This window comes from Xiphias gladius, chromosome 15 (assembly GCF_016859285.1).
Source record: "Xiphias gladius isolate SHS-SW01 ecotype Sanya breed wild chromosome 15, ASM1685928v1, whole genome shotgun sequence".
Taxonomy (NCBI): domain Eukaryota; kingdom Metazoa; phylum Chordata; class Actinopteri; order Istiophoriformes; family Xiphiidae; genus Xiphias; species Xiphias gladius.
In genome coordinates this window covers 3,638,100-3,665,529 of record NC_053414.1, presented here as the reverse complement: position 1 = coordinate 3,665,529, position 27,430 = coordinate 3,638,100, and the positions used below count along the sequence as shown (strand labels likewise).

General features: G+C 48.1%; 2 protein-coding genes across 6 annotated transcripts; both read left to right on the top strand.

The window, feature by feature from the left end:
• Positions 1 to 140: 140 nt before the first annotated feature.
• rcor3 (REST corepressor 3) lies at positions 141 to 12,482 on the top strand. Of its 2 annotated transcripts, XM_040145166.1 has the most exons (12): positions 142 to 512; positions 618 to 674; positions 2,722 to 2,799; positions 2,892 to 2,944; positions 3,602 to 3,763; positions 4,642 to 4,766; positions 5,193 to 5,271; positions 7,010 to 7,225; positions 8,797 to 8,874; positions 9,094 to 9,151; positions 9,773 to 10,017; positions 10,951 to 12,482. In XM_040145166.1, exons 1-12 carry the CDS (start codon positions 389 to 391, stop codon positions 11,332 to 11,334), a joined length of 1,659 nt encoding a protein of 552 aa, XP_040001100.1. In that variant the 5' UTR covers positions 142 to 388; the 3' UTR covers positions 11,335 to 12,482. The 2 variants fall into 2 exon arrangements, with proteins under 2 accessions (XP_040001101.1, XP_040001100.1); XM_040145167.1 differs by lacking the exon at positions 618 to 674 and having other exon boundaries at positions 141 to 512.
• A 1,991-nt stretch (positions 12,483 to 14,473) lies between these two features.
• Positions 14,474 to 27,411, top strand: traf5 (Tnf receptor-associated factor 5). 4 transcript variants are annotated; one of them, XM_040145161.1, is made up of 11 exons: positions 14,474 to 15,263; positions 17,854 to 18,126; positions 19,702 to 19,765; positions 20,198 to 20,299; positions 21,073 to 21,237; positions 21,522 to 21,599; positions 22,301 to 22,375; positions 22,467 to 22,559; positions 23,381 to 23,521; positions 24,960 to 25,122; positions 26,049 to 27,411. In XM_040145161.1, exons 2-11 carry the CDS (start codon positions 17,858 to 17,860, stop codon positions 26,633 to 26,635), a joined length of 1,737 nt encoding a protein of 578 aa, XP_040001095.1. In that variant the 5' UTR covers positions 14,474 to 15,263; positions 17,854 to 17,857; the 3' UTR covers positions 26,636 to 27,411. The 4 variants fall into 4 exon arrangements, with proteins under 4 accessions (XP_040001095.1, XP_040001094.1, XP_040001098.1 ...); XM_040145160.1 differs by lacking the exon at positions 14,474 to 15,263 and adding an exon at positions 15,747 to 16,116; XM_040145163.1 differs by lacking the exon at positions 14,474 to 15,263 and adding an exon at positions 16,315 to 16,368.
• Positions 27,412 to 27,430: the final 19 nt, after the last annotated feature.

Sequence of the window (27,430 nt, the reverse complement as noted above, 5' to 3'; positions counted from 1 at the left end):
TAGTTTGTGTCGGCGGAAGGATCCGCCGCCCCGGGGCTCCGCAGCGGCGGTCGCCGCACCGCCGCCCGGCGGTGCGTAAAAAGCCTTCCGCCGCGGTGGTTAGGCCCGGTGCGGTCACGGCTTCGAAGCGGGAAAAATCTCCCTCGCGGGGAGCATTTTACACATCCCGACCACGCGGAACGCGGAGGGGACTCCGCCGCCGTTACCGCCGATGTTTTGCTGCCGGCGGCCACCGTGTAAAAGGCGGCGGGAGCGGGCGGAGGAGCGCCACAGCGACACGCACGGCGCCGCGGCGAGCGAGCGAACGGCAGCGGAAAAAAGCTCCGGCTCCCGCTGACATTTTATCTCCCGACAGCGCAGCCGAAAAACGGCGACTCCGAGCGCAGCGATGCCGGGCATGATGGACAAGGGCTCGGAGTATCTAGGGAAAGGTCGCTCGAACGGCACCAAGAGTCCGTCCAACGCTTCCAACGGACATTTTTCTGACGAAAGCGGCAGCGACGACGAGCACGGTGAGTGTAGCCTCGAACAGCCTCCCGTCGCTCCCCACGTCCGCGTTCTGAACGTGAACCCTTGAAAACAAAACGCCTCCTGTGTGTGTTGCTGGTGTTTTCCAGATGTCGGGATGCGGGTCGGAGCGGACTATCAGGCCAACATCCCCGAGTTCGAGCCCGGTGAGGTTTTTACTGGTTTTACTGGCTCGCACCCGAGTGACGGACGGTGGTAGCCTCGGCGCAGACACGGCAGCGCCGACCGTAACTGCACTCGCCGCTTCACGTCAGTGTGTCGGTGGGTTCAAACCGCGGCTGCGGCGTCGGTGAACAGTTTAAATCCGGTTTTCACTCGGCGACTTTCGCCGGTTAATGAGCCGAAGGGAGACGCTGCGGGGAGAATCCTGAACCGAGGCTACCTCAACTTCTCACTCGCAACTTGCGACATTTCACCGAGCGAAGATTAACGAAGTCGCTCTTCGGCGCTCCCGCTCGCCCGTTCCTCCGGCGGGGAGCCCGTGGGACGCTCGCTGCGGTAGAGGGAAAGGAAAGCCGAGAGTAACGGCGATAATAAAATAACCGGAACTTTCCAACAAGTAAATGCGGTCAGAATAAAAATGTCGAGTTTTCAGTGGACTCTGGAATAGAGGACATCAGGGCTGCAGTTAATGACAGAGACATTCATAATCGATTAATCTGACAGCTACTTTCACGATGAAGCGTTTTCGTCTCTTGAATGTAGAAAACTGGGGGGGTCCATCGCAGTGTCCCAGAGCCCCGGAGGACACAGGTCCAAAACCCGAGAAAATTCATTTATATGGACGTAAAACGGAGGGAAGCTGGTACCGACAGATGTTTTTTGGGCTCAAACGACTAGTGGATTTAAAAAAAAAAAAAAAGTTGGCGACGAATTTTCTTTCGACTCATCGATTAATTGAATGATTGTTTCAGCTCTGGAGAAGAAACTCTAGTCCGGATTTTTTTTCAAACATATTCTAAAACCTTACAGATGTCGTTAGTAGAGCGGCCGGTATTCCGTCTCCTCCGCCGTTAAACGAATTTGGGTTTGTGTTTGTCTGTTGACCAGGGCTCGCACCGAGTGGGGCGTTTCGCAGTGTAACGACAGACTTGTCCTGGTGGACGGAGTGTGTAACGGCGACTCTGCTTCAGCACGCTGCCTCTGACGGTCACGGTCTCCCGTCGGTGTGATCAGGTCAAACCCGATCGGGCTTTAGACCATTAGAGAGGCAGGCAGGAAAAACGAGCGGAGGGAAATTCCTGCTTTGAGACCTCACTTTTTAAGAAGCGGCACAATCACTAGAAGTTGCGAGTTAGAGCCATAGTCGCTCGTAAAATAAAAGCCTAACAAACACTGCAGATTTAAATAAAGTTCATTCACTTTGACTGCCGCTATTTAGCAGTTAACCAGCATGTAAACCTGTAACAACTGGTTTATAAAACACACTGTAATGTAGCTGTAAGCAGATATTAGTGCTCATGGAAACCCGTGAGCGGAGCCCGGTGTTTAAACAGATAATGAAAGACAGACAATCCGGCAAAACCACAGCTGGAGTTAAATAAAATACGTCTTCGTGGCAGTTACACCTCTTCACAAACACTGCGGGTCGATACACACCTAGAATGCTCCTATGTCTGCTCATACCCACCGAAAGTTACGGACCCAAAGTGTCTCCGTGACAATCATCCTGAAAAAATCAGTCGCTTCTTTAAACTCGGTTCGTCAGTTCAGTTTTGAATTATCTGTGTCCCTCTCGTATTACGAATCACAGGGGACATCGTACACATAAATAAAAGGGAGCTCCTAATTAAAAACGAGGCGATTTGGAGATCCGGCAAAAAGTGACCCTCCGTAAACTGGTTTCACAGAAACCGACCAAAAAGAATAAAGAAAGAAAAGGAGTCGCTCCGGTGATGTAGTGTCTCACTCACACGAAGGAGTTGGACGGGTGAAACGGATTAAAAGCGAGAGACACATCCGGACTTTTAGTCCACAAACACGGGATCCTACATTTCCCATAATGCAACTCAGTGGCCTCTCTCATTAGACAAGAGACGGCTACTGAAAGCTCCCTAAGTTTTCACAGGCAGAGCAGCGACGAGTAAACTGCGCCTGGTGCGTCAAATTGGCGGCGAGAGTGAAAATCAAAAAACGCAGCTGAATTAAACGAGCCATGTTACTGACTTTTCTGGGATGTTGGTCCTCGTTCAGGTTCCACCAAGTACACAGATAAAGACAGTGGAGGGATGCTGGTCTGGTCTCCGTACCACACCATCGTCGACTCCAAATGTAAGTCAACTGGTCCTTGTCTCTGAGAAGCTTCGGTCCTCTCTCAGGACCCCGGATAAGACTGAACTAACGGTCTGTGTTTCCCTCCACAGTGGATGAATACATCGCTATAGCCAAAGAGAAACACGGATACAACGTGGAGCAGGTGGGTCCCTCCGTGTTCTCGGTGTTACGGGCTCAGAGGACGTGCGCGTGAAGCCGGTTGAAGTTCTGTCGGTCGCTCCGTTGCAGTTTTCGGTCCCATTTTCTCCAGCAAAACTCAGCTTTTCCAAACCAGCCCCCAGGGTGTGTAAATCTGAAAATTTGAATTTGGCCGCGTTGACCGACGGCGGCGATGATCCCGGAGAAGAGGGGGAGGCTGAGCGGAGGTGTAACGGGCCGAAACCCGTTGAACAGAGGACCGCGGAGCTGCTCAGTCACAGTCGACTGTGCGGCGGCCGAAGTTGGGAAGTTGGCGGCTAAGGTCTTCTCCGATCTCGCTCCTTAAACGTCAGCGTAGCCCATCACACGACGTTAGTTTGCACTCGTGCGGATCAGAAAGTAAGGATTTGGTCGGTACATTCTCGCCTGGTGCTGCCTCCGTCTGTCGTTTACCAGGTGGAAAGAGGACGAAGACGAGGAGATTCGACTGGTCTCACGCTGCTCGGGGGTTTCACAGAGCTGGAAATGTTGTGTGGGCGCAAATCGTCTTCACACAACAGCAGCTTTTTGAAATGTAGACGGTTTAATGTGCTTGTATCCTGGAGCGTCTGCGTGGCGCTAACGCAGCGTGTGTGTGTGTGTGTGTGTGTGTTCCCTCCAGGCTCTCGGCATGCTCTTCTGGCACAAACACAACATAGAGAAGTCTCTGGCCGACCTGCCCAACTTCACTCCGTTTCCGGACGAGTGGACGGTGGAGGACAAGGTGCTGTTTGAACAGGCCTTCAGCTTCCACGGAAAGAGCTTCCACCGCATCCAGCAGATGGTAAAGACCCAACGCGGCGACAACGTCCTCGCGTCGCTCACGTACAGTAATGTCATTGTCGCGGTCGCAGAGCCACCCGCTTGAGTATCTGTTTTCAGCTGCTTTATACGTCTACCTCACGACATTCATTTGACGGCTACAGTTACTAGTTACTTCTCAGATGAAGGTTTTACATTTAAATTCAAAGATCAAACCAGCGGTTCCCAACCCGGTTTTGGTTTTGAGACCAGTTATATGAACTCACTGTCTCTGAGTTGTTTTCAGTTCTGCCGGAGAAAGATTTCACCTGAAGCCTCCGGATTTAAATAATTTAAATAACTGTCTGAGGAGGTGAAACGATCTCATATTTCACAAAAATCAAAGATTGAAGTCCAAGGACTGAAAACAGATCAGTGGATCAGATCTTTGTTTCTTCTTCTGTCCTCTCCCGTGAATCATCTGACGACCCCTCAGGTGACCCCTGTGGAGGGGCCCGACCCCCGGGTTGTGAACCGGTGGACTGACCCCCCCGGTCTATGACGTAGCTAAAAGCAGGTCCAGCTGGAGCAGGTCCAACAGTAAAACGCTGCTGAGGGGCGACAACTTAGCAGTCTGAACATGTCAGAATCGGGTCGGTCAACTTTTACTGTTGATGCTTTAAGGACATTTTGATGAAAACTCTTCTCTGCTTTGACCGAAGCAAGACTTTCACTTGCAGTGGAGTATTTTTAATTTTCTTTCACCTCAGTTTATTTCTGAGAGATGAATCTCTGGTGACGGTCATTTGACAACACTCACGGTCGCTTCATTTTCAGTTTGGCCCAGACACCATCCAGAAGACTCCGCGTGGCCCAGTACTTGTTGGTGGTAAATGTTGAATTTTACTGTGTTTCGTTCAGTTACCGGACAAATCCATCTCCAGTCTGGTGAAGTACTACTACTCGTGGAAGAAGACTCGCTCCAGAACGAGTCTGATGGACCGACAGGCTCGCAAACTGGCCAACAGGAGCAACCAGGACGACAGGTACGGCTCCCTGATCAGCGCCGATGCCTGACGCAGACTCTGTCATGCGGAGAAGGTTTCCCCGAGTCCACGGTGATGTCTTCGGATGTCTTGTTTCGTCTGAGCAATGATATAATGATATAAAAAAGAGAAAAGCAACAAATCTTCACACTGAAGAAGCAGGAGCCAGAAAAATTTTGGCCTTTTAGCTTGAAAAATGGTCCAGACTTGACTATCAGAATTGTTGCAGGGTAAGTTTTTGTCGATGGACCGACCAGATCATTTCTGTTTCAAAAAGACTTTTGCATTCGGACCAGAATTCTTTGTCAATTCTCGTGTTGCTGCTCTTCCTCGTCGTTTTGACATCATGTTCCTCGGCTTTCTGTGTCGTTGTTGTTGTGTGACGACGCGTAACGACTGAACCGTGGCTTGTCCGTGTCGCCGTAGTGACGAGGAGATGGAGGAAGCCAATCCCATCGAAGCCAACGACAGCGACTACGACCCCAACAAGGAGGCCAAGAAAGAGGTACGTGGACGCGCCTGAGCTGCCGCCGCCGTGGCGACGACACGCCCGAGGCCTCGGTACAGTTGGTTCCTGTTAAAATCTCTGGAATCCAAGGTGGGAACTGGGAATCCTTCAGATTTATTAATTATTCTTCTTCAACCACAAAAGACAGAATTAATGATCTCTGTAATACAGTGGGGCCGCATCTAGTATTTATTCATTTTTACTGCCGATGAATGGATGTTTTTTTTCAGTTAACGACTTCATCTACAAAATATCAAGATAAAAACAAACTACATTACGTCTCCAAAGCTCAAAGTGTCTCGAAGCTGCTCATGTTTCCCGAACGAAATTAGAAGCTGGGTCCTGATGTTGTTTGCTCTCATTTCTACTTTTATAAGCAGCGTAAATGATGAATATTTGAACAAAATAGCCAATATTCAGTTTTAGGTTCTTCGGCTGAGTGATTAACAGATTTCCATGACTTTAAATCTATTTAATGACCGGACATTGTGATTTCTGTGTAAACATGGAAAGTTTGTATAGTAAATTAACCACAACAATTCAAAACTACACTTACATAAAAGGAGGACGGGGCGATAATCCAGTGTCCTTTATCGATTATAGATGGAAGCGTATAGTAAATATATGATAATGTCTTATTATTTTCTAAACTTCATACTGTGCAAATGAATGATTTAAAGCAATTGATAATTTAAAAAAAAACTAAAATACAAAATGAGTTACTCTAGGTTTTGTTTTACACACTTGGAGGGTTTGGTCTGATGATGCATAACGGCGGAACACAGTTCACCCCGTTGAAAATCAATATCACTATTTTAATGTCTTTGTCATATTATGATATATACGTATACAGAGAGATAATGGAAAAGATATTTATTATTAATGTGCTGATATGGTTCTCGGCCATTTCAAAGGAAGATGGCTGCCAGCTGCCTGTTAGGGAACAACTGAAGGGATTAAAATATGTCTGAAAAAACTGAGGACAGTAAAGTATATCATTGGTCCGCCTTAAAATATTTCTGAAAATATTTTCCATGACTTTTCCAAAATCTACGATGATGTCTAATTTTTTCAAAAAAGGTTTCCAGGCCAGGAAAACGCTATTTTCAAATTCCACGACCTTTCCGGGTTTTCCACGACCGTAAAAACCCAGTTTATTGGCTTTGCTCCACAAACAGCTGATGAACAACAAAGTCACCCGACACTGTCACGTTAGCGAGGAGCTAACCCTAGGTAAATAATGGAACCGTTTCATGTCAATACCAAATCAGTATGGAGTCTCAAAGCTGCCAAAATGTGGTAAAATGTCTTCACACGAATCAAACGTATAACAAAATACATCAGTAAATAATATTAGACGTTAGCTGAGGGGTGAAAAAAATGTGTGAACACTTTATACTTCATGGACACGCCTACCTCATTATCTACTGGCGCGTAAGGAAGTGTGGAAGTTCGGAAGCGTGGTGAGGAAAGGGAAATATCCTGAGGTGGAAAAGAGAGAAATAATTATGCCGACGAAAGAAAAAGGTTAAAGGAAGAGCATCAAGCAATATAATTCTTTTCACGTTGTATTTTAATTGTTTAACTAACACTGATATTTATTGATGCATCGTTACATTTTTGACTCATTACTTTTTACAGCATTTTGTCAGTGTCAGGGCTCCGTAAACCAGCATTTGAATTCAGCCTTACACAGCTCTTCCCTCTCTCTCTCTTTCTGTCCTCTCACCTTCAGACCCAGGTGGAGCCGACGGTGCCGGGCTCTAAGGTGGCTCTGGGTCGACGGGAGCACCAGACCCTGCAGCACCGACACCACCAGCGCTCCCGCTGCCGCCCCCCGAAAGGCATGTACCTGACCCAGGAAGACGTGGTGGCCGTGTCCTGCAGCGCCTCCGCCGCCAACACCCTCCTCCGTCAGCTGGACATGGAGCTGGTGTCCCTCAAGAGACAGGTTGGGGGCGCTAAAGCAATCCTCCTCCTCGTCCTCCTCAGTCCTCCCGTAGACCAGGGATCTGAGAAAAACCCCTCATTTCTATCAGTTATGACAACATTGACCCAACTACTGATCCAATAAGTCCGCTATAACTCCAAGAGCTGTACTTCAGGATCAGGATCTGGGCCGATCCAGGCCTTTTTTGAGGGGTCCCGGTTGTTTTTCAAGCCTTTGTTTGCTCTGAGTACCGCAGCTGTCAGAGGCACCCCAATGCAGATCGTTTTGCATCTATTTCAGCAGCGTTTCCACACCTCTAAAGTTCCCCTGCTGTTTGAAAACTGCATTTGAAATGACGTCTTTTGTTCCTACCGGAGATGAAGAGAGTCTGATGAAGCCTTCCTGCCACAGCGGGACCAGACTGACTCTCCTCCTCACAGAGATTGTAAAGAAAAAAAAAAGAAATAATACTATAGCGCAGAGGTTTTTTCAGACTGTGAGGCGAGTGCAAACGGGGGAACGGAGGGAGAGACGTAAGGCAAAGACACAGTGAGGTGGAAGGGACAGGTGCATGCTGTAGTTCTACAAAAAAAAAAAGGGAATTTAGTTAATGTAGCTCGGTTGCTGGTTTGGCCCTTTTGGCCTTCTCAGGAATCTGAACACAAGCTTTATATCCACAGTTTTAGATTAAGTGTGACTTACACTCTGTGAGGACGTCATCTCCATATAAACGTCCATAAACCCGCCTTAAAAACAGAGAGAAAAAAAAAGGACCCCCCCTTGTAACTGCAGAACTTGCCTGAGAATCATCAGGTTTTTAGGTTTTCTTCAGTGTCACGGTAATCCAGTGAGAGAGGGGTGTACGTCCATGGGCACACTGCAAAAAGGAACTGCTAATAGCTAATTCGGCTACTTTTAATGGTGCCATTTTACCAAAATGTAAACGAATATAGGCTAGAAAATGGGGCTAAAGTTGTGGCCCAGAGCTAATTCACCGATTGCAGCTGTCTCAGTTTTTGAGGGGGCTGCCGCAGTGTGTGACTTTAAAAGCTCACCATAGAAAATATTGGAGGAAACCATCAAAGGAAAGCTGTGACGTAGGCTGTATTTTCTTACTGCTGAGCTGTTCAGCTCTCAGAAATATTTATACTGCTTCACTAATTTTAATAAAAACGGCTGTGAGCCGTTTAATGTAGGAAGAGATAAAAAATGTATTAGTGAGAAATATCAGAATATCGGGTGCTCAGGAATAAAGGACTCAGATCAGGGACAAAGAAAACGTCCTGGTTCAACCTTCATTTGCTGCATTCAAAACTTTTCAATTTAACAAAACTAGTGACTAAAATGTCACCATACCAGACAAGAACGATCAAAAATACTAACAAAGATCACCAAGGTTCTAAAGGTCGACTTTTCCTCTAAGGTCAGTTCTCTTTGTTGTTCTTAGTGCTGCATGTCAAAGCAGTGGATGTTCTTTAATGTGTGTGCAGGACATGGTTACAGGTCTGTTAACAGATGTATGTGCACTGAAAGTTCACCGTAGACCCTTGGAAACAGCAAACAGACAAAACAGTTTCTGTCTCGTTCTTCAGGTCCAGAACGCCAAACAGATGAACAGTGGACTGAAACACATGTTGGACCCTGGGATTGAAGAGTTCAGGCTCCCTGAGGTACAAACTCACTGACGCTCACCATTTCCTCGTCTCACAGCTGTCAAATCAAATATTTTGTCAGGAAACTACATGAAATTCATCAGAAATGTTCATCGGTATAAACCATTTTTGTGCAGCGATAGTTTTCTGCTTCGGGGTAAAAATCCCTTTAGTTCTAGATACGAACTGTCGGCTTCTACTGGTCGATCACTGTAACTCTGATGTTTAATCTTGTAGTGTAACCAGAAGGTGAACGCTCGTTGGACCACAGACGAGCAGCTCCTGGCTGTTCAAGGTGAGCTTCAGCACTGTTTCTTAACAACAGCGGGTAAAAGAGTTTGAAAGGGGCAAAGATCTGAAATCCAGCAAACAACGCACATCATAAAGGTCATCTGAGCTTTTCATGTAGGTGAACACTGTTTTCATATCTGCCTGTTGGTCTTTAATGCAGCTGTAGTTGATGTTTTTCTAATAACAAGATCAAACGACAGTGCGAAAAACTACGTGACAATGTGGAAGGAGTCTCCTAACGAGAATTACCAGCCGAATCGGAGCTTTACACTGAGTTTCAGCTCGTCGTTTATCTGTCCGGACCACAGCTCTACGGTCCTGGTTCGCACTCACCGCTCTCGTACGGCAGGCAGCTGTTTTCAGAGAAACAGCTGTAAAAAAGCCACCGTCCGCTACCTGCTCAGCAGCAAACAGCAGACAGACCCAGGCAGAGACCAGCTGGTACTCGAAGCTCTAATGACCACCAGATGTGGCCGCTTAGAGTCCCGTGACGACTTCCCCTCAGTCCTGAACCTCTCCCCAGAAACACCCTGTCAGCAAATTTTGTACCAGATAGAATCTGTGCATTTTAGTGGCAGTTTAAGATTTGGTTGCATCTCTATAAACCACCTGCGATGTTCTCCAGGTGTCAGGAAATACGGAAAAGACTTTCAGGCCATCGCAGACGTCATAGGCAACAAGACGGTGGGCCAGGTGAAGAACTTCTTTGTGAACTACCGGCGGCGGTTCAACCTGGAGGAGGTGCTGCAGGAGTGGGAGGCCGAGCAGGGAACACGAGCTCCTAACGGAGACAGCGCCACCTCCGGAGAGGAGGGAAAGAATAGCTCCACCACTCCGTCAGGGAAGAGCACCGACGAAGAGGACGAAGAGGTGAGACATTTCCCTTTATATTCATGTTGTATCTGTTTTATATACTGTGTTGTGTTCGTGTTTTCAAGCATTTACTGCTGATCATTTTCCAAATCATCCCTAAGTTTTTTAGACTGGTTTCCTTTCTTACAGCAGACGTTGGTTTCACTTAAAGGTCCCGTGTTTAAGTAAAATAAAAATAAAATCCATCCACTTGTCTGCAACATTTTTCCCTTTTGGAAGGCCGTGCAGTGATTCCTTTGACGCACTGCAGCCGCGAATAATGCGCTTTTTTTCGGTCTCCGTCTCAACGGACCCACCTGGGAAATGATGTAAATACAGTAGTTACGTTGTGATGTCACTAAAATGCAAATTAGTGTGCGGCGTGATCTAGCGGCTTTTCAATCGGGCTTTAGCTACTTTCCGTTGAAAATAGCTGCCAACACTGTTCTGTGAGAGTGGAAATCATTCGAACGAGTAAAGGCAATATTTTGGAAATGCTCTGTACTTAAAGGTATGAACATTTAAATTTAGTAGTGTGACCCTTTAAGGCCCATGGTTCTCAACCTTATCGACTTGTGACAACTGTAGAGTGAAAGCCTTTGTCACAGTCTGAGAGTTTTGAGCAGATCAGGCAAATTTGATGCTAATTTCTTGGAATGTTTCATTTTGAGTAAATTTTAGGGGCCTGAACAAAAAACTATCCTGTATTTAATAACAGACATGCGTCAGTGAGTGAGAAACATTTCAATGATTAATTTGTGTGGCAGTGTTTTTTTCTCCTTTCGTGTCTTGTTAATTGTCCTGTGACTGACCTCCAGGCTGGGAACCATTTTAAGGGTCAAATTGAGAGTAAAAATGGGTTTATATTAATGTTTTTCACCATGAGGGAAATAAAATATCCATCCAGACATGCAGTGAGATAACTCTTGCCCCGCCCCCTCCTCTCTGCAGGGTCAGGTGACCTCCTCAGGTGCGTCTCCTGCTGCCTCCTCTTCTTCTACAGCTCAGACTCCGGTGATGTCCAGCACCTCCTCCTCCTCCCTCCATCAGCCGCCTCCCCTCCTTCGGCCCTCCCTGCCGGCCACGCCCTCCCTGCACCGCCAGCCCCCGCCCCTCCAACAGCAGGCTCGCTTCCTGCAGCCCCGTCCCACCCTGCAGCAGCCCCCGCCACTCATCCGCCCCTCTAACCCCCTGCCCCCCCGCCTCAACCCCCGCCCTCCGGTTCCCATGACGCTCGGCGGCAACCCCGGGGGGTCAGGTCCAAGCTCCACCCAGCAGCCCTCGGGCCTGGCCATCCACCAGTCGGAGACGGCCTCATCTTCCTCCCTCCATTAACGAACGTCAGACTGAATTGCTGTTGAAGAGACACAAGAAAGAAAATATTCAGTTTCAAATTGAAGCTGCTGCGTTCAGGCCTGGTGGGAAAATCTTAGGGACTTTGTGCAGTTTTTCACTGCTTTTGATCACCTTTTCGACCCACACGAACAGACACATTTGAAAGACACATTGACAAAAAACAAAATCCAAAATCCTAATCTGAGTTTTTAATATTTGGTGAAGAGTGCGTTAGGGGTCAAAGTTCGTCTTTCCCACAGGACTTAACATGTAGCGTACCTGCTGGCTGATGGGCACCTGGTTCTAAAGTCTTTGTCTTGTACAGGAGGTTTGACTAGAAGTAATTCAGTCTTCAGACAGATAAGTAAATCTCAGTCTTTTCAGTCATCAACTAATCCTCAACAGACATTACATGGCGTCCCACAGGGTTCAATCCTGGGTCCCTTTATTTTTCTACATCAGTACGTGTCCTTAACCACAAACAGAAATGGCACAGCAGTAAAACATTTCAAAGCCAGTGATTTAGTCAGTCTCATAATCTGCCTTTTTAAATACAGCAAGACTAAGAGTCTGCAGCCATGCTAGCAGCCCTGTGAGGCCTTACTGAGGCACAGTGGTGCTTTGAGTTAAGTGGTAATGTCGGCATGCTAACGTACCCAGTGACAGTGCTAACATGCTGATGTTCAGCAGGTATACCGTTAACGTTAACCATGTCCACGATCTTAGCATGCCAGCATCTGCTAATTAGCACGAAAAGCAAAGTACAGCTGCGGCTGATGGGAATGTCATTAGTTTTGTAGGTATTCGGTCATAAACCAAAGAGTTGGACAAATTAATTCTCTGACCTGATTATGGTGCTAGATGAAAAGTCAGGATCACAAAAGGTATTAGAATATATACTTCATGGGAATGATTTTAATTGAAGCTGCAACGATTATTTGATTAGTCATTTAGTCCATTGACAGAAGCCTAATCTGCAATTATTCTGATGATCGATTAACTGAGCATTTTTCAGTCAAAAATACCAACAATTGATGGTTGTAGGTTCTCGAAATGCCAGGATTTAATGCTTTCTGTGTCATATGATAGCAAAGAGAATATTTTGGTGTTTTTAGACTGTTGGTTGAATAAAACAAGCTATTTAAATAGTTTTTCTTTGGGCTGTTGGAAATTTTAAACAGATTAATCAAGGAAATAATATCCAGATTAATTAGTAATGAAAATATTCATTAGTTACAACCCTAAATTCAGTAATTGAGATATTTCAGTCTGGACCAAAGTGCTGGACTGACAGACCAACACTGTCCCTAGAACCATGATGCTCCCGTGGCTAAAAAGCTGGATGTCACATTACGCTCTACAGCCAAATGCATCCAAATCAGAAACGATGACCTGCTAATGTTTAGGGTCTAAGGATCCTGTAAATTTAGAACTTGAGTCAGTGTGATTGCTTTAAGTATGGAACCTAAGTCTCGTCAGTTCAGTTTTGTTGCAATCCCCCTTTCAGGGTTCACGTTATCTCTGCTGTGAGCTTAATGACCTCGTGACCTTTCCCCCTAGCGGCACCCTCAGGCCAAACTCTACATTTTTAGCTCCACTAAGATTCTAAGAGTAAATAAGTCTTCAGGATGTTGTTTGTTCATATAGTGGCTGTAAAGAACACTGCAGACGGACTGTAAACTGTTAGTCTTGTGTTTAAAGGATCAGTCCGGTGACATTACTTTTTTTCGTGTTGTCGACCAATCGCATGTGCAGACCCAAACCGAGTACGTGTCAGTCCGTCACTCAGCACTTTCTGACTTCCCTCCTCCGTCTGTGGCTCTCAGCTCCGAGCCCATCGGTTCCTACTGAAGACGTAAATCTTTAAAAAAAAAAAAAAAAAACTCCAAAAAGTACTTTTATTTTAAAAAAAAGTCTCAGTAATTTCCCCTAAAACAGCTGCTCAATGCAGGAGGAAACAGGGCCCATGTTGGGGACTGTTTTCAGCGGCGGATTAACCCACATCTGGTGCTGCAGTGGGGTGCGTGGGGTTGGCCGGTGCAGGCGTGACGTGTTTGGGACAGCGGTTGGTCCCTTCGCCGCAGGGGGCCGAGACCCATCGGGCTTTGTCAGCCCTCGTCCGTACGAGACGTCCGGCGCCGGTTTGGCTCTGCACACGGGGACTCGTTGACGAGACGAAAAGTACAGGGCGTCACCAGACTTGTGCAGATGGTTAGGAGGTGGAGGCTGAACCGAAGGCCTCGGTGTCGTGTACAGTAGCATTAGACATCAGCATGTACAGTTTGGTATTTATTTGAATAATTTGTAACCCGCTGTCCATCCGATCAGCTGTCGGTAACTTGTTAGCTAACTGTGACGAACAGCCGCCGTACATTTGGTTTTATAGTCGCTGTGATGCTTTTAGAAAACACTAAAGCGTCGCTCAGACGCCCTTCAGTATCTGTGGAAATGTCTCCGTCAGCCAAATGACAAAAGTTCCTCACTGTTCTCGTCATTGTTTTTTTGTTTTGTTTTTTGGGGTCAAAGTTCTCAGAGTAGCTGTTGTTGTTGTTGTTGTTGTTGTTGTTGTTGTTGATGTTGTTTCTTTGTTTCTCTACATGTTGAAGATTCATTTGAAAACTAAAACTCTGAGCTTCAGATGCGCTGTCAGTCTGTCTTTTTTTTATTATTTATTCTACTTATTCCTGGTGCTGCCAGTTTGGACTCGGTGTGAAAACGTCCTAGTCTCTTGGACGCAGATGTATCACGACATTAAATGTGACCGGAAGCCTAGAGCCACACACGGGGCCCCCCTTTGCGTTTCAGTGGTTGGGGGCCGCTCTCGTTAAAGACGACATCTGTACCATCTGACTGTTTTCAGGTAGATTGTGCGCGGCGGTGGGAGAACGGCTTCATCTTCCGGTGAAGCAAAGGCAGCTGTAGGATCCTACCACTACAAAACTGTGATTATCATGAAGAAGAACATGAATTTCTCTTCCCTCCTCTCCCAGGAGTCACCTCACGACCCCTCGGGTTCACCTGGTGGCCCCCGTGGCGGGGCCCCGGTGACCTAGACCCTCTCCCAGTGTGTGACGTAGCTGAGACCAGCTCCACGGTCCTGGATCGCGGATCTGACCGTGTGACGTGGGTCGGTCAGAATGAGGTCATGTACTTGACCGTGATTCTTCTGGGCTCTTACTGGAGCGAGGGATCCGGGTTCTCCTCCCGCGTCTGCGCAGAGCCGGCCGCCAGTTTGCCTCCGACGGGTCCGGGGACCTGGTCTGTCTCTCGTGGTGCAGGTATTTCTGAAGTGCGGTACTGGTACTTTCGCTCGAGCGGACGACGGCGGCGGAGAGTAACTACGTGCTCGTTCCCAAACGCTGCGCTGGAGCACGAGCAGTGAGGGGCTCGCGCTGGACTTAGGCGCCGAGGTCTCCGCTCACGACTTTTGTTATGGTCGCAGGTTAAGACGAGACCGGAGAAATCCACAAGTTACCCGGCGACGACTCTTGCGTCGTGAGCCCGATCGTTTCCCCCCCAATCGTGAAAACCTGCCCCCCCCGCGTCGGGAGCACCTGGACGTGTGTGATGATGGTCTGAAGTGGCACCGGGGGTGTTTGCTCCCCGTGGCGCCGACGCCGGTGGGGCTCGCGGTTCATTTTCTCCTTCGTCACAGGCAAAGTGTCTCGGATGTAGTTTCCTCCGGCCAGTTTTACCCGAACTGTCTCCGCTCCGCGGCGGTAACAGCCGCCGCCGCCGCCGCCGCCGCCGCAGCAGCAGGTTAATGTTAAGTCACTTCCTGCAGTTACAATTTCCTCCTCCTCGGCTGCTGCCGCCGCCGCTGCGGGTCCGTCGACTGTCGGTGATCAATACCGATCGATAGCATCGATCCGCCGGGCTGCAGTGCGGGGCCGTTTCCCGGGGATTTCGGAGGGATTTCGCCGAGCGAGGTAAGAACATCCGCCGAAAACTGGAGTCTGGACCGGTGCACCGAGCGTCTGTGGAAACTGAAAGTAAAGAGGCTCCGAGCAGCAGGAGTCTCAAAGTTACCGGAGGCTAGAGGGAGGAAAGGGAGAGCGCGAGCGTTGGGAACGCGCGGGCCGGTGCGTGCGAGGGGTCGACGTGCCGGGCAGCGGCCGTCGGGGCCGCTCCGGTTGGGTGAAGTGAGCAGAGCCACCCCCCACCCGGCGGCGGGGATTCCCCTGCAGTCTGACCTCACTGTAATCCAGACCCGGTTTCCTGGATTCGTCCGCATCCCGCCGTCGACGCCGCTGCCAGTGACCGTTACGGCCGTTAGAGAGGAGGCTAACCGCGCGCGTGGCACCGGCACGTGCCGTGCTGCTGACACCTGGGAGTGACACGTCCGGTCTCCGTCCACGCGGTTTTTCATCAGCCAGACGGACTTTTTTTTTCCTCTGGTAGTCGTGGCCTCGGTTTCACGTTGCGCAGGTCGGTGTCTGGGATGTAACTGAGTACATTTACTCAAGTACCCTACTTAGGTACAGTCTGAGGTACTCGCTGAGCTGACTAGGCCGGGTTCGGCAAAAGTGGGGCCCCTTTCTGGCAAATGCTCCGGGGGCCACTGCTGCAACAGACGCTCGGTCGGCGCAACCATGTTTGTGCGAAATGACACAACCCTCCTGAGCCCCAGCTGCGGACTCTCAGACCAGACCAGACCAGACCCCCTTCTTCTTCACCCGGGGGTTTTCAAGTTCGGTGGGGGACGGCCGGGACACTGAGCTACAGCGGATGTTAAAGCGCACACAGACTTTCAGCCACGCCCGCAGCGATGATGTCACACAGGTAAAAAAACGACTGTGGCGGGGTTTTTGCGAAGTTCAGTAAAAACAAGTAAAAGTAGGTTTTAAGGAGAGACTTAAAAGAAGTCGGTGATTCTGCTCGTTCCAGAGTTTCGAGGCTCTGACTGCGAACGCGCTGTCCCCTCTAAGTTTCCAGCCTCGCCCGGGGATCTCGTGCCACGAACTGGTCCCTGTGCAACTCAGAGGTCAGATATATGAGATGGAGCAAGGCCACCAACAGCCTTAAAAGTCAATGGTAAGATCTTACGATCAATTGTAAGACGTACTGGGAGCCCAGTGTCCGGAGGCTGAAGCTGGCGTCGCTTCTCTTGGATCCTGTTAAAAGTCTGGCGGCTGAGTTCAGCAGCGTCTGGAGCCTATTAACAGATTTCTTGTTGAGGCAGGTGAAGAGGCCGGTGCGGTCTTCGAGGCGTGAGGAGATGAAAGCGTGTGTCTGTACAAGATAAAAAATGGATCGTACTTAATGATCTTTTTGGGAAGATGGAAACATGGAAACGTTCTGTTGCGTGCTGCTGAAAACCTTCGGATTCTTGGCGGCAGGCTGGACGCGTTCCAGCACGGAACCGGCGGTTGTCGGGATTTTATTTCGCTACGTTCTGGGAACCAGCGACGGCAATCTCCGCTTCGCCCGGGTTCGGCTTTTCGTTGATAGAGACCCGATAGAGTAAATCTAAGAACGTTTAAGTTCCGTCTTTATCAATGATTCGTTCATTCGTTGAAAACATAGAGATGAAATGAATTTCTTTTACCTGAGGCGAAGTGTTGGCATGGATTTGTCTTACAGCCCTGAGTAGCGTCTGCAGGCCTCAGGCTGCAGGTGCAACTTCCGCCAATCAGAGGGTTGGGTAGAAGAGGCTATGTAGCCTGACAAGCCCCAGCGCGGGGCAGGCGAGGTCCGCAAAGCGCTTGCTGCTTCAAACTGCTGCGGGTCAGCTGTAATAGAGCGACAGGGTGGGTCAAGATGTGCGTCGGGACCTGCACCCTGTCATCTGGGTCTCGGACTGGCTGGACTTTCGGAGGACACCGTTCACAGGGATTTTAGTGAGGAAACCTGAATTCAAGTGTAATGGTAATTAAAATGAAAATGATTTAATGTTAGTGTAAACACTGTGTCCAGCCTTTTGTAATTTGTAAACCATGACCATGACCGACATTTTTACATCACCGGTGCTCCCCGGTCATAGACTCAGGATTAGGGAGTAAACTCTAGGCCCCGAGTCCTGCCTCTCAGACTCAACCTCCTCTCAAGTTTTATAAAACTCACCGAGTCCCATGTCGGCCAATGAGGAAACCTAACACCCCATAATCAAGACAAGCTCCTCCAATCAACTGGTTCTGTCGGGAGCTGGACGGACCCCAGGCAAAGTTATCGCTTTGCCAGTGGCGGAAGAAGCACTCGGATCCTTTTCCTGTGGAAGCGAGTGCATCGTTAAAAAGCCCTATGTTTGATTACAGGTCACAATAGGTATCATCACATATTCCTGAAGAGGACGGGAGAATATGCAGGAACGTGACTAAAGCGTTCCATCATAATTTGGTAGTTGCTTTTAAACGTTATGTTCTAACAGTCTGTGTTGTAGAGCAGCTGAGATTAGCGTTATTGCTCGGTCTGTGACGATCCGACTGTTGCAGCTACAACTTAGCAAAAAGGATCAAATCACAAGAATTAAATAACTTGTAATAACCACCTGCATGATCTGTTTGGTCTGGCCTCCTGCAGACTCATGGCCACCGCAGATACAAAGCTGGGAGGATCCCCGGAGTCCAGTTTGCAGTCGGAGGAGTCGAAGCTGGGGTCAGAGGAGTCCAGGATGAGGTCGACCGGCCCCGTGGGCTCCTGGGAGTCGGAGCTGGCCTCCATCCAGCACTCCCTGAAGTTTGTGTTGAAGCTGAGGGAGGAGTTTGTTTGTCCCATCTGCAGTGGAGTCGTGCTCAACCCCCAGCAGAACTCCTGTGGACACATCTACTGCTTCCACTGCCTCCAAGGACTGCTGTAGGAGCCAGTCCGCCTTAAAACACACTCACACAGACACAGTCCACGTTAAAACACACTCACACAGACACAGTCCACGTTAAAACACACTCACACTGACACAGTCCACGTTAAAACACACTCACACTGACACAGTCCACGTTAAAACACACTCACACTGACACAGTCCACGTTAAAACACACTCACACTGACACAGTCCACGTTAAAACACACTCACACTGACACAGTCCACGTTAAAACACACTCACACTGACACAGTCCACGTTAAAACACACTCACACTGACACAGTCAACCTTAAAACACACTCACACTGACACAGTCCGCCTTAAAACACACTCACACTGACACAGTCCACGTTAAAACACACTCACACTGACACAGTCCACCTTAAAACACACTCACACAGACACAGTCAACCTTAAAACACACACACACTGAACACAGTCCGCCTTAAAACACACTCACACTGACACAGTCCACGTTAAAACACACTCACACTGACACAGTCAACCTTAAAACACACTCACACTGAAAGTCCACTTTACTATGTGGGCTGGTTTCAGACCAAGCGCTGCAGAGTGAACGGGTCTGTCCCAGTACCCACAGTCGTGGTCTTGAGCACTCAAGTGTGTGTTCACGAGGCGACGGTAGTAGACGGGCGTGTCCCATCTCAGAAAAACACACAGAACATCTGACCCACCCCTGATAGACAGCGATGTTCGGGGCTAAATGCTTCCCGCAGTTCCCCACAGTCCAGCGCTCAACACCGGTCCAGGTGTTGGCAGCAGCTGGATGCTGGTTTTAGGACTGAGAGGTCGCGAGGAAGTTTAAGTTTATGACGCGGTGCATTCAGGCCTGAATATTACTCATGTCCAAACCCTACAAAGTCATGTCAGAACCTCCTCACGTAACAATTAACAATCAGTTCTTCTTCATGGGACTGACACTGTAAGAATCTGTCGCTGTCAAGATGAATATTCAGTGTATCCGTTAATATCAGGATTTGAAAAAATCCATCAAAATACTATAATGTTTTGTGTCTTTTATGTACCGTGGACTACGAGCTTGTAGATGACCCCATTTAAAGTCTTGTATTCCTCCTCTCAGGTCCTGACTGTGCTTTTTTACTTCCATCTCATTGTAACGGTGAAACTGGTTGGTTGATGTGGTCGAGCTCGATCGTGCAGCGCGCCAGTGTTTGCACGCGCGACGGGACGTCCTCATTAATCTGGCCTGTCCCGTGACCGAGCTTTTTTTCAAGTAAACGATGCTTGAGCGGATTCTACTGGCGTCTGAGTTCCCTGGATTATCCGTAACCCTCCTCACCAGCAGAGACCAAACTGGTTTTTGGTCACCAAGTCTGGACCTACCATTGTGTCATGATCATTCCCTTTATTTAAGGCTACATCCCGCTCTATCTGACTGCATAATGAGATTACAGTAGGCTGTAGTTTACAGCAGCAGCCTGTACGGGACCAGTATGGGTGGGCTGTTAGTCGGGCCGCACGTAGCTTATAGCTCCAGTCCGTGAAGCTCCGTCTCGGTAAGAACTCCAGTCTGCTTTGTGTTTCAGGGAGAGTTCTTCACCGTCCAGCCCAGTTTGTCCAGTGGACGGAGCCGTGATCACACCAGCTGAGGCCAGTATAAACCAAACATATAGCCGCACATACACGCAGCTCCTCCTCGGACTCCCGTGTTAATTTCTTACTGTCAGCAAATCTCATGTGCAGAAGCAAACCACCGATGTTTCTGTAAAAAAAAAAAAGCTCACAAATACATTTATACTTTTTCTTTTTTAAAGTAAGTAATTTGAGGAGGAAACGGTGCATTTATTAAGGACTATTTTCAGCGGCGGATTAATCCACATTTGGTGCTGTGGTGAGCATTTGTGGCAGCAGGAAGGTGAGGTTGTCAGGTGTTTTTAATAGTGTCCTACGGCTCAGAGGAAGAAGACGTGTCAGGCTGTGGATACACACACCGTTCTGGTTGGTAGGGGACGTTCAGTGTCGGGTCAGTCTGGGACTGGTTGAAGGATAAAAGGACGCTAATCAAGAGTTTTGTCCCTGCAGGTTTTCCAGGACAACTGCTGCAAACGAGAGATCTCCAGTTTAGAGGTGTTCTGCACCAACTCCCCGGCATGTACCTCTGTCATCACGTTACACCAACTGCAGGTAGACTCCATAAACCAGCAGAGTGTGTGTGGCTATGCAGAGAGTTGACCTTGTCACTCCTCACGTGGATACGCCGAGCTCGGGGCAGCAGAGACCGGGGGGGGGGGGCGATAATACACTCTGGGCCGCATTTACTAAGAAAATGCTGTTGTTGCCGACGCGTGCTGCGGTTTTTCGCGGGTGGTTACGCGGTCAGCTCCCGGACTCCAGCTGGTACCGAACCTCCAGACAAACTCTGCCAGCGTCAGCTCCCGTTCGCTGGCGGAGTGAGAGAGGCGGAGCAGGTGGAGGCGGAGAAGCAGCCAAACAAGAAAACAAAGAAAAGTCTAGTTGCAGCCTGTAGTGACTCTGTGACGGTCGAGTTCAACATCAAGTTTGATGAACGCCAACCGCAACAGCCATATATTCGTTTGTGTCAGGGTGTTTAGATATTGTGTTCATTAATACCAGCCTCATTTCTTCATTTTCGTTTCTGACAGTCAGGTTTCAGTTATTTACAAGCCTGTGTTTAACGCAGGTTTCTCTTGCCGTTACAGGCTCTTGTAAATCCCATCTGCGCTTGCGGCAGAAGGGATTACGGTGTTTGCGACTGCTTCTCGGAGGCAAAACTGACAGTCGTAAATAGCGTGACCTCAGTAAATGTTCCTGTTATTTGCATAATAGATGTAAACTCAGCAATCCGCCTGATAAACACGTATAAAAGCACAGTTTTGTGGAGCTCGGAGCCGACAAAATCTTATCATCAGAATCGTGTATCTTTTCGTCTTCTGCAGGAGCACCTGAGGTCCTGTCAGCATGAGCAGCTGCAGTGCACCAATCCAGGCTGCAGGGCGGTGCTACAGAGGAGATGCCTGCAGGAACACCTGACCAACACCTGTCTTCACCGGACGGAGCCCTGCCCACACTGCGGGCAACCGCACCGACTCAGCCTGATCCAGGTAAAGCCGCCATGCTCCGGCCGCGTCCTGTTCCTGGTCCAGCTGCCTCAGGACATGCTCAAGGACTCGATTTCAGGAGAGGATTTCTACCCTGCAAACATGCACCAGAAATGAGTCGGGGGGGGTTAAAGGGAATCTGCAGAGATGCCGTTCTTAGACACGACTTTAACTGAGAGTTTCCACCCCAGAGACAGGACACGTGACCACCGTGAGCAGTCACAGCTTTTCATCGAGCTGAAATGTTGAGTCCCGCTGATGTGTTGGTGGTGTCTCTGTGTTGTTAGGATCACGTGCAGAGCACGTGTCCAGACGTGGAGGTGGACTGTCCCAGCAGCTGCTCGCAGAAGGTTCCCAGACACAAGGTGAGCTCGTCCTCTGATTCGCACCATAAACCTGCAGATGCAGCGATCATCCGACGGCTGATTGGCTGAGTGTCGGCACGTGTGTTTGCTTTTCGTGCGGATTACTTCAATAAGAAAACTTAAAAATGATGAATCTCAGGCAGGTTCTGCAGTCATAAGGAGCGTCTTTTTCTCCAAGCAGATTTTTGCACGTTTACTTGGGATGTACGTCAGAGATAATGACGTCCTCGGAAAAAGCAAGTCACACTGAATCCAAAATTATGCGTTTCAAATCTGTGTGATCAGATTTGACTGAGTTATGACTCAGGTTTTAAAGTAAGCTTCTTTAACTCCAACACCGGCAGGTACATTGCTGCATGTCTTGACGCTTTACCGCCACATGTGTGAAATCACCGAAGGAGTGTAGGTAGTGCAGGGATGCATTGCATCACCCGCGTTCACGTGTGTGTGGGGGGGCGACAAAACAAGGAAGCCACTAATAGAAAACAGCTCCATGGCGCCTCTAGAGGACTAAAACTCCACAGGCTCCTTTTAATTTATGACTGCCGAGATCAGCAGCAGGACTAGTGTTGGTGGGACGACAGGATGACAGTTACTGTGAACATCTGTGATTCCACAGACTTGAGAAAGTCATAATTGACCAATCGGAGTCAAGAATGAGTTTGTCCATGTTGTGCGTGTTTTGTTTTTTTTTCTTTCAGCTGACGGAGCACAGAGAGTCGTGTCCTGAGGTTCACGTTTTCTGCTCTTATAAGAAGTTCGGCTGCTCTGTCCAGGTGTGTTCATCCGACGAAGCAACAAAAAACACCCCGGTGCTCACGCTAACATTTTCGAAGACGCTGATCTCTGAAGTGTTGTCTCCTGCAGGATAAAAGAGGGAAAGTTAAACTGCACGAAGACGCCGGTGTCAACCATCACATGCTGCTGGTCCTGAGGAGCAACACCAACCTGGAACAACAGGTCTGCCAAAGAAAAACTGAAAGCAAAAGTCGGACAAAAGACCCCTTTTCGCTTCGCTGACGGCTCCCAGTAAATTTAATGTAACGCAGCGACGGTTTGATTCGGCAGACGTCTGCGTCGGTCGTTGGCCCAAATTCTCCTTTTAAAATCAGTAAAAGAAGACCAAGCTCTGTTAAACATACCTCAGCTATCCACCTTATTCCCAGTCCCGTGATATCCTGCAGAAGTTATGGGCGTCCGTGGTATGCCACGCTTGTCTTTCCTCTCCCTTTTTTTTAAGAGATTGTTGGGAAACAATAGATGTGGGAACAGCCGGTCACACCTTTTAACAAGATAATACGATCATACCTCCGCCCCATAGTACAGAGGCGCTGAAGACGACCCGAACAAGCAGCCTGCCATATCACAAAGCAGCATATTTATTAGTTAGTTAGGTGACTCGTTCTGTTGCTACTGACGGTGAACCGAGGACCAACCTAAAAAAGCCCCGAGGCTTATCAGTGCTTTACTTCGGTCTACCCACATTGATATGAATGGGATGAAATAATGTAATACGATACAGTTCAAAAGCAGCACAAACTGCATCCAGAATGATCAGTTGAATAAACACCAAGTTACAGTTTCAAGGATTTATCACAGGGCTGCTGAATCCCACTGCATTCGTTTTAGCCAGGTGTACCTAATAAACTGATAACTGAGTGTGTATGATATAGCTTGAAACCTGAATGACGCACAGATCTAATTCTTGCCAATGTTCCTAGAGATTTCTGACTGCAAAGCGTTAGAGAGCGTTCACCTGAGACTGCTGTCTCCTCCGTCAGGTGGGGGTTCTCCAGGAGGAGGTGCTGCTGAGGCAGCAGGAGGCCCAGGCCGACGGCCTACTGCTCGCCGGCCTGCAGAAGAAAATCCAGCCGCTGCTGCAACAGAGCAGCTGCCACGAACGCAGCGTCGCTACAGCTCAGGTTAGCGCACAGTTTAACTCTCCCTCTCCCTCCTCTGGTCGCGTCTGATCATCCCCGTCTCGACCCCCATTTCCTCTGAGCCCTCGGGTCTCCATCATCCCGGATCATGTAGGAGTTGTGAGCTTGAAATTTATCCGTGCTAATGAATCCAAATCCTAGCTGCAAAATGGATTTAGTCCGACTCTCAGCTCTTTCCATTGGTTCCTACTGAAGATGGAAGTCTTTAAAACACCTCACAAATACAGTATACAGCTTCGTTTACCAAAAAAAAAAACCTCATTCATTCTGTTTTGAATAATTTTTGTATGACACAGAGGAATAAGATACATCAGGCTTTGATACACACACAGAAAACTTGTTAGTAGACGTTCAGTGGTGGTTTCAGTCTGCACAGTCTGGGATTTGTTGACAAGAAGGAAAGCTGTTAGTGTTACGTCGACGTCAGTTCGCGTTAGTACGATATTGTGACGTTAAATTAAGTCGCATCAACTACGACGATGAAGAAACGCAGATCAACGCTCTGAGCAGAAGGACGAAACTGAAGTCCGCGAGGGCGTCAAACACCTGAGCGGTTTGCAGACTCCGACTTTAGAGAAACATTTGGGCTCCGCTAGAATTTTTTCACTGGTAGAAAGTAACTAAGTACGTTTGCTCAGCTACTGTACGTATGTACAGTTCTGGGATACTTTGTTTCCGTTTTATGCTTTACTTTATACTTTTACCTCACCACATCTCAGAGGGAAACTTTATTACACTACAGCTGTAGTTACTAATTACTCCTCAGATCAAGATTTTACTTACAGAACATATTGTCAGTTCATAGAATGATGCGCTGTTAGAGATTAAACTACGCAACAGTATATAAAGTAGTTAAAAAATGAGCTCCGCATCGACCAGCTACAACATTAAAGTAAAATCAACATTGATAATAGAAATAACAAAGAAAGATGCCGTTCTGCGTAACGAGTACTTTTACTTTTTGGACTTTAGGTACGTTTTGTCGCAAGTCCTTCTTTACTTTTACTAAAGTGAAATTTTGAATGCAGGACATTTACTTGTAATGGGGTATTTCTGTAGTCTTGTACGGCTGCGTTCATGGTTTGAATACTCAAACCATGCTTTCAAAAGCTTATCCAAACTCTTACTATCACATCAAAACCTGCAGAGAAAATAGTTTCATGCCTACAAACGTGCCAACGATGATCACACCTTCTTAAGTGGTTCTTCATACCTTCTTAGATCCCAAACATCACAAAGTATCAGCTTCACACTTGTTCCTCAAAAACACATAATCACACGTAACCGCGTGTTTTAAAAAAATCGCGACGGTGTTTTCCTTCTTAAATCACACAATCTGGATTTGCCTGCGATCCCTGTGGTTCTCCGAGTCAGAGCAGCAGTATTTAACCACGTTACCTCTGTCTGTGTGTGTGATCAGAGGACTCTGAACAGGCAGGAGGACGTCCTGTCCACCGTCCAGCTGGAGGTCCAGCAGGTGTCCCGGGGACTCCCCGGTCTGGAGGAGCTGGAGCAGCTTAGAAAGTCTCTGGATGCCGTGATGCAGGAGGTGTCGGCGGTCGAGGCCCTCAGAGAACACCTGGGTAACAAAACCTGAAAACCTACCTTTATAAACCTGCTTTGAAACAGTTTTTCTGTCTCTACTGAAAATACCTGCTTCTTTTTTTTAAGGAGCAGGTTGATCTTATGTCCACACGCACCCCTAAACTGGTGTTTCCCGTTGCAAGAAAGTGCCGTTTACAGTCCAGCTGAATCATTTTTCCAATCTGAAACTGATAATGAGACCAATATGTGAAACTTATTGAACAGCGCAGCGATGCCCAAATTAAATCAGCAAGAAAGATGTTGTTTTTTTTTACAACTGAAAAACTGTAGCAGTGACCTGCCTCTCTGGTCTAGACACGAAGAAGATCCTTGAAGATCCAACCTGAAACTAATCAGGTTCGGGTGCGCTTAGGTAACTCCTAAAGTCAAAAATGTCCCACTTTAACTACTAAGATTCTCCCACTGGGACCAGTTCCTGGATCCCACAGTTTACAAATTGTGACATTGCAGCCGTCTTCAAAAATGAAATATGTAACTTTGCTGACTTCACCTGTCGGTTCAGACCCAGGTGACTTGCACGTTCATGTTTGTGAAACAGGACGTTTATGGAAAGAGTCAAAATGCTCAGTGTTTAAATGAGTGAAATGAAACCGAGCGGCGGCGTTTCAGTCTGATGACCAGGCTAGCTGTTGGCCACGGCGCAGAAACACCTGCCACCAGGAGACTTACGGAGCACAACGGCTTTCTCAGTTTTTGGTAATTTTGCAGCGAAGACCGGTAAAGACTGAGAACAGTTGACCCTAATCTGAAATCAGCAGTTCAAAAGGGACTGAAAACAGGACGACTCACCAGCTTCCAGCAGGAGGTTCAGCTGACGGGCGCCGGGTTGACTCCTTTTAAACACACCTACTAAGAAGGCTGGTACAACATTTCGGTAAATGCTGTTGGTATTTCCTTCCTCCAGGAACTTTGGAGGAGAATCTGAAGCATCAATCCGGCCTCCTGGATCTCCACGCCGCTCAGCTCAGTCGCAACATGCAGCACCTGCAGGAGCTCGAGGCCACGTCCTATGACGGCAAACTGATCTGGAAGATCCAGGACTTCAGGAAAAGGAGGGACGCCGAGGCCAAAGGTCAGCCGCTGTGCCTGAGCAGCAGGCCGTTCCACACTGGACGCTGCGGCTACAAGATGGCCATCAAAGCCTATCTGAACGGGGACGGCGAGGGAAGAGGGACTCACCTGTCCCTTTATGTGGTCCTGATGCCGGGAGACTTCGACGCTCTGCTGCCGTGGCCTTTCAGACAGACCGTGTCTCTGTCTATTCTGGATCAAAGCGGTGCCGGCAACCACCGCAGTCTCAACTTTAGACCCGACCCAACATCCAAAAGCTTCCAACAACCCGCCGCCGATTCGGTGAGCAATGTCGCTTCTGGATTTTCATGCTTCGTTCCTCTCGACAAGCTAGAGACTCCCCAGAATGCTGCGTATGTCAAAGACGACACGCTGTTCGTCAAAGTGAAGGTGGACATGGCAGGTTTAGAGAACCTGTAAGATTTCCTCCATCTCATGTATCGTAATTAATCTCTTTGGCGTCATCTGGTGGTCGACGCAGGAATGACCCAGTGGTAGACAGCAATGCAACACTGCATTCGCTTTGTTTTTCTTGTTTTCCTTCAGAATATGTCGTCAGAATAATTTGAAAAAAATTTAAACACACATAAAACACTCTAAATCCTAGTGACTAAAAGAGCAGTTCAAGATATTAGAAAATACTGGTTTTTCTTGTCGGGAGTCAAAGTCTGTTATATATGAAGCCTCGATCTTGCTCTTGGAAGGACGTGGATGTGGACTGCTGCGACCTTTCAAAGGGACGACCAACTGTGGACGCGCCCATGCACGTGTACATACTAGAATCAGGGATACGCATAAGCAGACAAATTCTCATGCACACCAGGAATCACGATGGCAACCTCCTGGGGTCTTAACACCGTTAAACCGTGAATTATCATCTACAGTTAAACAAGTGAGAAACAACACGTTGATCAGTGAGCTGAAGAGGTGCTGGTGGGCGGACTAAGTTACCTGTGGACAGAGCCAGGTTTGTTTCAGTCTGTTTCCCCCTGTCTCCAGTGTTTGTGCCAAGCTAAGCTAACCAGCTGCTGGCTGTAGCCTCAGAGTTGCTGTATAAACATGAGAGTTGTACCAGTTTGAACCTCTAACTCAAGAACAAAGAGAAGAAGAGCAGTCGGCAAAACGTTGAACTTTTTTATGTAATGCTTCAGGATCGCATCAAGGATCGTTTGGTGAAGCTCTGACTCATAAAATCTGACGAAGACTGAATGGAAT